The following is an 11,359-nucleotide window of genomic DNA, read 5'->3' as shown; positions in this document are numbered from 1 at the left end:
TATATGCGAATAGATACTGATTTTATTTTATCTTGAAATTATCACGATTATCATCTCAGAACTTAAAACTCATATAAAATCTTAAAACTTAACTCAATATGAATCTATAGCCTATTGATTTAAATCCCAAAAATTATAAATCAGTCGTCATAAAATAAAATCTTATTCAACCTTGTATGAATGAAATTAATCCTCAATTAATTCTTGTGCTAAATCTTACTTCAACAAGACAATGATCTTAGAGAGCTCCAATACAACTATTTTTATTGAATGTCTATCTCCTTAAATCATTCTTAGTACCGAAAAAATTCAAAAGTTATTATGCTATACTTTCCTCAATATCCAGTAATATTTCATAACTTATTTTATTCACATAAGGTCGTAATCTACTAGTTATCCCAAAATAATATAAATTTCTTAACCTTAAGATATTGATTCCCACACTCATTTAAACAAGATAACCCAAAATCATACATATTTAATGTTAACGCTTAGCATTCTTAAGAACCCAAATTAATGTTCACACATTTAACTATTGTCCAAAATCAACTTCTGTATTGTAATATTCAAAACTTAGTATAACTCTTATTTCAGATTTTCCATACTAGTTTTTTTTTCCATAAATAATATATCTTCCCCAAATCAAATATTTCATCTTAAGTCAAAAGCTTAAGTCAACTTATCTTTGATAGGTACAATCCCAACAATATAAGTCAATACTAATTGTTTCCTTAATCAATTCCATAAAAATCCGATAAGCACTACAAGAAACGCGTTGAACGAGATTTTTCGAGATATTTTCCAAAAATGGAAAGTCTAGAGATAAATATATGGATTGAAAGAATATGTCGAGATGGTTCCAGAACAGTTGACATAATCGAATTTAGAATTTTCTTCAGAAAGTTATAGGATATACGAAACTTTTCTAAAATGGAAATACGCGATTTCAGATGCTTAAACGAATGAATTTCGTGTTTTCAAACCATGCATCGCGACTTTGTGTTGAATATTACTCGTTGGGCCGTTCCGGAGGAGACTGCATTGGCTCTTTTGCAAAAATCTAGCCGATTTTTATTTTCTGCTTTTGGTAAAATTTTCCCCAACTGGATTATGAACCTGGCGGCTCTGATATCACTTAAATGTCACGCCCCGAGACCGGGGTTAGTCGATATCTGCGTTGCTCAACAATCACATAATCGTCAAACAACAAGCCTCGTAGTACAGTATACATCAAAACCAGTTTATTTCTCATAATCAACAAAAAAATCGTCTTTACTACTTAAATACCAAAATAAACTGATTAAAATGTTTTAAATAGTGCGGAAGCGATAAACTTAAACTAAACTTTAAAACTTCTGGAATAACTTGGGATCTTCTACCATCCCCAAAATTTCTCTTGCTCATCTTCATCCATTTGCTCTTCGTTCTTATCTGGGTGGAGAGGAAGTAAGGGGTGAGTATTTTGGAAAGTAATCAGCAAGTGGGGCCGTTCGAGACATGAAACAACATATACATATACTTGAATTGAAATTTTACATAGCATATCGTAACTTGAATAATAACGAATACTCATACTTCATAATCATAACATGTCATCACATATCATACTCGTACATCATACTTGTTAAGCATACTCATATAGCACTGAAAGTCATCTCATTTCCATGGTTTCCTGATATCATCCTCCTATATGTTAATCCTCTAAAGAGTGAGGCCATGTCCAATATGTTAATTCTCTATGGAGTGAGGCCGTACAACGGTTACCATCCCACCGTATAAGGGTCATAGTTCGGAAATCTTTTTCCATATCCAATCGAATCCTAACAGTGCTTTGAACATAATAACTTGACAAATCTTGAAGAAAATATATCATGAACAAGGAATTATGCTCGAACGAACTTTCACAAACTGAAGGGAGATTCGTACACAAATTATAATTTCTTTAAACGCAACCCCACTTCAAAGAACAAGTGTGGCAAACAAAAACTTACTTACGAAAGAATATATACATAACAAAAGCGCACTTACGAAGGACAAGTGTGCAAATTATAGTATAACAAAAACCACTTACCTTGAATAATTCGAAAAAAAAAAAGAGATCTGGTGATGATAGGATTTCGAAACTAAGCCTAGATCTGGACTGCTTTAGAGCTTCGATACTCGGCACACTAAGAGAGCAAAGTCTCTAAAATTCCTAGGGAGAACTAGAGAGGAAATTTAAAAATATGGAGGTGTGAATTTCTAATGGCATGGCTATCCTATTTATAGGGGTTGGCTGCTATCCTGATCGTGTATTATCCTTGTGTTTGAAATTTGAATCAAATTTAAAAATCTAGGATAATTATCATATCAAATCTTAGATCTTTATCTGGTATCAATATCATATCAAATCAAATCATAGATCTTTATCTGGTATCAGTATCATATCAAATATTAGATCTTGGTTTATTTATCCCAAAAATTAGGCTTATCATCAAAATTCTTATCTCCTGAAAAAAACCGGGGTTTCACAAACACAATCAAAGTATGACAAATACTCTCTCACTCACATCAAAAGTCGACCACCTTGTTCCTTGGAGGAGCCAAGGCTGAACCACCACAACACCACCATGCTGCGCCGCGATCGTCTTGCTGCCTGTCGCTTCCGCTACTTGCCTGAGTTGATAAATTCTAGCGATTTTTCTTAACGCAAATTTTTTTAAGGTTTCTAGTGCGATCTTGAATGAAACACAGTTTTCGATCGTCGACCAGATTAGACGATTGAAAAGCAAAGGACGATCTAGTATGTTGTTCCTAGAAGGTTACAACAAGAGCTATCATCGCTTAAACACGTAGATAGTTAGAACCGGCGTCTAAAACTTAAAGATAAATAAACTTAACACCCTATAAATGGTTTTAAATCATACTACTTCCAAAATATATTTTAAATGTCATAACGAAAATTTTAAACTTTCGGTAATCGCTCGTCCTCTTTCGATTTCTTGTTATATCTATATTCCTTTTAATTGTTTGTCGGTTAGAATGAACATTGTCCTGTTATAGGTATTTTTACTAAAGACTGGGAACGACACTTACCGCCAAAGACAAAAAACAACAAATATGTGTCGCAGTTAGTTACTCATGTTTACTGTCAAAATCAAGGGTGAATGAATGATTGATTGTTATCATCAGTTTAACTCATTTTTTTCTATATATATATTTTTTTCATATTACTAGACGGTTATTTCAATCAAATCAACACAGGCAAATATAATGGACCATTGAATGAGGTCACTTTACCAGAAAGGTGAAGGCACAAGAATAAATCAGAGAAAAACAAGATATTTGAGATGGAAGAAATGTGTTACAAAATGATTCCATTGTGCTCACAATAGAGTCAAAAGATCAGACACAAATTCCTTCTACCAGCCCTTTAAGATACACATCAGATACATAATAAATACATAAGAAACAACTATGGGATAAAACACAACCTCTATGAAACACAACCTCTTTGAATTTTTTGAGATAGGAAAGTTTTTTTTTCCCTTCTTTTTTGGGTATGTGTTCCCTAAACCATAGATTTGATATTCTGAGCCATTACAAGGCTTATGTAGCTCCTTCACACGGTGTAGTGCTGCTGGATCGTTTCAATGTCTAGCCCTTTAAGTTTTACGACGGACTCAACATGACCCTTGAGCGTATGCAACTCACGAAGCCTGAAATAAACATGGAAGGCATGTTATATCACATTTCAATAAAATGTTCTGAGGACAAGGACAATATACTGAAGGAGAAAACGTTATGTCACCTTGCAATCTCGGCTCTCCTCTTGGCTTGTTCGGCAATTTCAGAAAGTTCCCTATAATTGCTCTTCTCGTGGAAGATATTCGAGACTTCTGGCGTTTGGAGGCCATGCAGAGTTCTTTGAGCAAGAGCCCATTGAGCTTCCCTCTCCTCTTTGCCATAATCTTTCTTGTTGGAGAAAGCGATCTGTTTCCAAGATAATATTGAAAAGCGACAGCATAAATAAAATTTGTAGTTAACATGTTATTTTACTGAATCTAAAATGTTAGTAATAATGTGATTAAAATATCTAAAAGTTACGTAGTGGCTAACACGAAGCTTCAATTATTTTGTGCTATGAAGACAAAACAGAAGAGTAAAGGGCAATTGTTGCCACCCAACCAATCAACATCCCTTGCCAGTAAAGAAAAATTCAAAACATGATTTTTTCTTGATCCATTTTTGGAAGCAATAGTGGATTAAAAAATTTAAAATTGCAATCTAGTCCAAGCTTGATGCTTCTACTATTATATCATGTATGCAACCACAGAGTAACTCGTTACAGATATAATACATATACGACATTACCTTGTTGTCATATAAATTATGCCAGGCCTTTCCACTCAAGATATAACGGGTAGCGAATTTCATCAAGTCGAGTGGGACATAAAAAACAAGACTGTAAAGCCAGATGACACCGGCCCATCCCCAACCACATCCTTTAATTCTAGCAAAACCCCAGTTGGCGTACACAGCTATAAGAGTTGCAACCTACACAAACATATCAGTTTCAGCACCACATAGTTTAGACCGTGATAACTATAAAAAAGAATACGTATTTTCTGAGGGACGATAGAGGGATGAAGCCGTTACCAGTTGTGCTATAAGGAAAGCAATCATCAAAAGAGCCCCAGGTCGTTCAACATATGACCAGCTGCGTGACCGGGTCACGAAAATGAGGGCCTGGCTAACAATACTCACTTGCAAGTATAAAGCAGCCATCATTTCATATTCACTATCTCTAATATTTTTAACACCAAATTTGTCCTGCATTCACCACAAATGAAACGACATAGACCATTAACTAATGGTTGAAATAGTTTAACCCCCCGGCCCCCTCTGCAGAATTACATCTAGCCCGCCAATGGTAAGAAGGGACATTGATTTTGCTTACAGGGAAGAAGTCAGTTTTATGCATCAGCCAGAAGAATATAACCGTCATCACTGCAAGATAACCTCCGAGTACTACGCCGGTAGCAAAAATCTCCTTCAATTTCCAGCTATCTGGCATTGGGGATGGCTTGACTCTATCCTTCGAAATGGTCATAATTGTACCTAAACAGACCAGATTTGTTCATTAGGTAGATGCCTTTTTTATCAAAATATGAGGAAACGGGAAACAATCATACAATCCAGTAACTCACCATCATTGAGGATGGCGATAATCAAAACCATGAAGGGAGAGAAATCGAACTGCCAAATCAAGGCAATAAGCATGAAACCAACCTGCAAACAAGAAGTGGATAATGTAATCGAGCAAAGCAGTCGACATAAAATTAAAAAAACCAAGAACAAAAAACGAGTGTTGTTGTGCTTTAGTCGATCAACTTACCACAATTCGGATTGTAATGGAGACTGCATAAATCTGCAAATATAATTATGAAAAGCATTTAAGTTAACTTCGACCAAAAGTTTATCTGTGAAAACAGAAGAGAAGATGAGGAAAAAACTAACTGTATAGTTCTTCATTCTTTGGAAAATAGCTCTACTGGTCAAAACTGCACTAATGATAACACTAAGCCCGGGCTCGGTCAGCACAATATCAGAAGCACCTCTCGCAGCATCGGTACAATCAGCAACGGCAATACCGATATCTGCCTTCTTGAGAGCAGGTGCGTCGTTCACACCATCTCCTGTCATTCCAACAAGGTGTTTCCTCTCTTGCAATTTCTTCACAATTTCATATTTGTGCTCTGTATGGAAAGACCAAAAAAAGGTAATTTCCAATGGTTAATCTAAGAAACAAAGAGGGGGGAAAAACACTGAGAGATGAAAAACAGACCTGGAAAGACCCCAGCAAAACCATCGGCCTTCTCGATCAATTCTTCAACGGGCAGGCCAGCTGTGGACTCATCCTTGTGTTGGCCAAGTAAAGAAGCAGAAGGGTACATATTTACTCCCATCCCAAGCCTACGTCCCGTCTCCTTAGCAATGGCAAGTTGATCACCTAATTTTCAAGATAAAAAAATGAATATGAGGTCGGTTTAGAAGAAACGTATCTTGTTTCTGGGACTGCATATCCAGGGAAAGTTCATTACCAGTAATCATTTTAACGTTTACACCAAGATTTAGGGCCCTGCGGATAGTTTCTGCACTATCGTGTCGTGGAGGATCAAAAAGGGACAAGAGCCCAACAAACTGCCATGGACCTCCAGCGCTGTCCTTCGATTTCTCTGGAACTTCCTGAAAGCATAAAACATTGGTCGCAAAAATCAGTATCTCTATAGAATAACGGTACAAAATGAAATAAAAACGAAAAAAACAAAAGACAAAGAAAGAAAGAAATGGACATGATGAGAAGCAAGCAAACATGCTACAAGAAAGTGTTAACAAACCTGTCGGCCAACAGCCAGAGAACGAAGCCCACGCTCTGCAAATTTATCGATGACACTATGAACTTTTTTCTTCATGTCTTCCTTGCAGTTGCAGAGAGTCAGGATCTGTTTCAAGAAAAGAGGATATGTGAATAAATATTTGACGTGTTCGAAAGCTATTTATGTATAATACTCATGAAGCAGCATATGGTCTAAAAATGGAAATCAGAAACACCTGTTCAGGGGCTCCCTTGCTTGCTCGATGCCAGTTTCCGTCTGAATCTACGTAAGTTAATGCGGTTCTCTTGTCCACAGGGTTGAATGGGAGGAAGTGCACTTCCCGAATACCGGCTCTTGCCTGAAAAATGAAATTCATTACTTCTAAATACACTCCACTCTAAATATATATACGAAATATAAGTCAAGAAAAATATTCATTCACTACCTCCTTCGGATCAGCTAGCGTACCAACGATGGCAGCATCAATAGCATCTTGATTTTCAGTTCTTGATGCCCTTGCAGCAAGAAGCAAAACGTGATCTGGATCCACACCCTTTGCAAAGACCTCGATCAAGCTTTTATCAACGCTAAGCTTGTTCAGAGTTAAAGTTCCAGTCTTGTCACTGCACAAGACGTCCATGCCAGCCATTTCCTCAATTGCAGTCATTCTTTTCGTAATGGCACCCTGCTGAGATAATCTGTGGGATCCAATAGCCATTGTGACAGACAAGACGGTGGGCATAGCAATTGGAATACCTCCGATCAAAAGAACAAGGAGATTGTCGATTCCCTTCCTATACGGCCTGTGCTGAATCGGATACATCACGATTATCTCAGCCAACATACCAATCGCAATCGAACAAATACAGAAGTTACCAATGGCGGTGAGCACTTTCTGGAAGTGACCCACTTGGTTGGTGTTGTCCACAAGATGTGCTGCTTTCCCAAAGAATGTATGGACACCAGTGGCAATCACTATCGCTTCGATTTCACCTTGTTTGCAAGTTGACCCTGAGAAAACTTCATCATAGGGATTCTTGGTAACAGGGAGGGATTCTCCGGTGAGCGCAGATTGGTCAATCTTTAACGGGTCGCCTTCAAGAAGACGAGCGTCAGCTGGAACAATGTCTCCGAGCTTGATGCTTATGATATCTCCGGGAACTAGAACGGCTGCTTCCTGCTCACTCCATCGACCATCTCTAAGTACCTGTGGTAAAGAAATCAACCAACATGAGAAACAATATGTCATTAAATCTATGCTTTTGCCCGTTTTACAACTGAAAATAGATTGAATTTCCGGTTTAAATCCTACACCTTTGTTTTAGGAGCAAGACCAGCCATAAGGGCTGCTGCTGCATTTCCAGCATTGTTTTCTTCGATGAAACTGATAGTTGAGTTGATAACGAGCAAGCAAACGATACCAACGAAGTCTTGCCAATCTGGGGGCTTGCCACCTCCATTAGCTAGCGCAATGGCCATGATTGCCGCAGCTTCCATGACCCATGAGAGTGGATTCCACATGAAACCAAGGAACTTGAGAATTTTACTTTCCTGAATCAAATTAACACAGATAATCAAATTTATTGCAATCCAAGTGGTCTAACAGCCCAGGGCAGATCCAGCAAGACGCTGATCATAAAAAGATATTGAAATTTTTGTGTTTTTTCTTCCCAAAAATCCATTCCAACATATCATCTCAGATTCCTCATCCCATTTTCACCCTTCTCCCTTGTACATGAATCCGCCCTCTCCGATAACCTTGCATCGTAAAAGAGAAAAGAGAAGTTTCATTACCTTCTTCTCCTCCAGCTTGTTGGGGCCGAAAATTTGAAGCCTTGTGTTCCCCTCATCGGCACTCAACCCTTCACGGGTGCACTTCAACTGCTCAAAGACTTCCTCGATCGGGACCTTTTCCTATTATTATTCAAAACAAAATCACGAACATGAGAATCCATACAATCAAATATCCATCCAATATTTTCTTTGGTCACAGAACCAAATCAAAACGACACAAACAGCCACACTCGGCAAGAAAGCTTCCAATCTAGACACTGCATCAGATGTTGTAAAATATAAGTTAAAGTTATAATCATCGAGATTCATACATCATTGAAGCCGTATCCCTCTAACTGATAATTACGACTCGTCTAGACTCGTTTACATAATATAATTTTGCATAGCTGAAAGTCAGTTTATGAGCCTTGGACTGCGTTCAGATTGTCTTCCTTCAATCATTACTTTAATTCTTCTCCATTAAAAATCATTTGTATCGAAATACTGTATTTTTTTTCCCTTATCATATTTATTGACAATGTTATTTCTCATTCTTACGAAGTTCTTGACCTGGAAATAAACTTTTAAAAGATAAATGTCTTAATTCGACTTGAAAAAGAGGATTAAAAGTTTCAACACCACCAAGGAAAAAAAAACATTGAATTTGCAGCCATGACAAAGTCAAAAATCGACAAGTCTTTCGTCACATCGTTAGGTAGTTGATAAAGCCAACCGAGCACAATTGTAAGTAATACTTTTCACATTCAAAAACAGAATCAATAGTTAAATGTTAGGCTCCTCAGCCAAACAAAAAAATTTAATATCCTTGAAAAATTTATGCATAATTTGTATCTAAATAATTGAAATTTGTCCCCATAAAAAATGCAAAATGGTTTTATCCCATCAAACCCTTTTGCCTGCTCTTGCTTTACTCTTAAATTAACACGAAAATAAGAAAATCGTACAGTTTTTGTATTGGTCGTTTAAGCACGGGTAGTCTACCAAGACACGTACACGTGATACACCACATTAACTGTTGGTTCACATGATGGATCCAAGGAAACAAGTCGAAAACAAAAATAAATAAATAATTGAGTGGACAATAAGAAAGTTGACTTCCACAAGTGGCTGGGTCCCAATACATTTTTTTTTTCTTTTTTTAAAAAAATAATTACAAAAAGAAGGTAACTTTTGAAAATTTTAAGAAATTCAGGGGGTCCGTGGTAATTAAGTTGAGCAAAACAGACGTATATAGCATACGTTAGGCCCGAATTTACTTTAAAAACACCTTTTCTCGTCGTAATTTAATTTTTATAAAATATGAAAAAAAATAACTCAAATGAACAATTTGATTACATAAATCTCTTAAATTATATCGTCAAAAATTATTGTATAAATATTTATTTTTTATATTAAAATATATGCAATTATTATAAAATTAAAAGACAATAAAAAAGCTGTGTCAGTGACACACACACAGTCACATGACAAAACTGGTAAATCGTTGAGAAAATTTTGTAAGCACAAACATCACAAAGAAAGAAACAAGGAGTACCCCAAAAAATACCCAAACAAATTCCCAATAATTACTATTAAGTCCAAATTCATTATTAATTACTCCTCCATTTGCAATATAAAAAAATATAAGGCAGTAATTGACCAAAATACCAGTCTCCGCAGATCACCCAAATTAGTGGGGGCAAAAACACTATTTTTCCAACCACACGATCCACTATTTATTCATGATTTTTTTTTTGTATTTTAATTGATAATTTTTATGTATAAATGAAGGGAAAAATATTAAATAAATTCTTTATTACATATTTTAATAAAATATGGTAGAAGATCAAAACATAAATAACACTACTTCAGATTTGTGTTGTGTGCAAGCAAGATTATGCAAAATAAGGGAGTGATATCTTAAATGAGATATGGATGGATATAATCCTACTTACTAGTCAAATCACAATATCTTCTCCTAAATTGAATTTCCTACTGCTACCTTTGTAAATTCAAAGCATTTAATTTTCTTGATAAGCTAATAAGTTACACATCCAAGCAATAATTAGTCTTCAAATTAATTAAATGATATGCAAAACAAATCAAAATTCAGATGGCAAAAACTTGTGTGAAATTGTTTTACCGGTCATATTTTGTGACACAGATCTCTTATTTGGGTAATACATGAAAAAATATTACTTTTTATTGTGAATATCAGTAGGATTGACCCGTCTCACAGATAAAGATTCGTGAGACCGTCTCATAAGAGACCTACTCAATTCAGATTAATAGAGAATAGTTATTGTGAGATTTTTTTTAAAAAAATTGGTTTATTATTTTATTCTTGAGGTGTAATATAAATTATAAACAGACTGGTCCCAGTAATTACCTAAAATTTCTGTACAAGTTGGCATTTCTTTGTATGCAAACCAGAAACTAAAACAAAGCATCTGATTCTCGCTGAGTTAGATAATAAGATGAAAAGTAACCTTTTTGATTGCCGCTTAAAGTCAATTCCCAAAATGCAAACAAACCGAATCTCGGAAAACCAACACAGCATAAACAGCAAAAAGTTGAAAACTCAGAACCATAAAAAAAAACCAAGAAATATTTGATTTTCATCACAAAATCTAGCAGAAACAGAAAAAAGTGTGAATCCCACTTCAAGATTTCGTTCAATAATCAAGAATCAAACTGGGGAAAAAAATATATACCAGATCAACTGTTTCATTCCTGATTCCTTCAAGACTTGTGTCTTTGTCATTTCCCATGTTTGCTTCCCCACTTTTCTATTAGATCGCTTCTTTTTTTCTTTTTCTTTTGGTTTTTTCCAAGTATCTTTTTGTTAAAAGAACAAAAGGGATGAAAGAAGAAAAGGGAAAATTTTACAAAATCCCAAAGGAGAGGAGAAGGGGAAATGGGATCTCCTCGAGTGAGAGGAGTAGTTTGCCTGTGGGCTCTTTATATACTTGCTTCGTGACCCGATTAGCGCCGTATGTCCCCACCCCAAGTGCCTCAAAATTTCAACTTTGACTCTATCAATCAAAATATTAGTCAAATTTACTAAATGGCACGCACTTTACGGGCAAATAAATTGTTACTAGCATTGTTAAGTGCAAAATATACATAAAATAACGTATAATAATATAAGGAGGTTTTATGTATTAAGAGATAATACGAATGAGATTATAATAAATTAATCTTTTATGTGTAAAATCGAGGGAAAA

The 11,359-nt window shown here is 35.7% G+C and overlaps 1 protein-coding gene across 1 annotated transcript; it reads right to left on the bottom strand.

Annotated features, from left to right (window-relative positions):
- Positions 1-3,301: 3,301 nt before the first annotated feature.
- LOC142530439 (plasma membrane ATPase 4-like) lies at positions 3,302-11,072 on the bottom strand. The gene is made up of 16 exons (XM_075636275.1): positions 10,847-11,072; positions 8,154-8,273; positions 7,674-7,910; positions 6,805-7,566; positions 6,595-6,717; positions 6,381-6,485; positions 6,084-6,228; positions 5,828-5,992; positions 5,500-5,738; positions 5,378-5,410; positions 5,190-5,271; positions 4,940-5,100; positions 4,639-4,812; positions 4,354-4,536; positions 3,791-3,972; positions 3,302-3,698 (listed from the first exon to the last, which is right to left on the bottom strand). The coding sequence occupies exons 1-16, from the start codon at positions 10,901-10,903 to the stop codon at positions 3,602-3,604; spliced, it is 2,865 nt and encodes a 954-aa protein (XP_075492390.1). The 5' UTR covers positions 10,904-11,072; the 3' UTR covers positions 3,302-3,601.
- Between the last annotated feature and the right edge of the window lie 287 nt (positions 11,073-11,359).

This window comes from Primulina tabacum, chromosome 2, assembly GCF_025594145.1.
Source record: "Primulina tabacum isolate GXHZ01 chromosome 2, ASM2559414v2, whole genome shotgun sequence".
NCBI lineage: Eukaryota > Viridiplantae > Streptophyta > Magnoliopsida > Lamiales > Gesneriaceae > Primulina > Primulina tabacum.
This window is presented reverse-complemented; position numbering and strand designations above follow the sequence as displayed.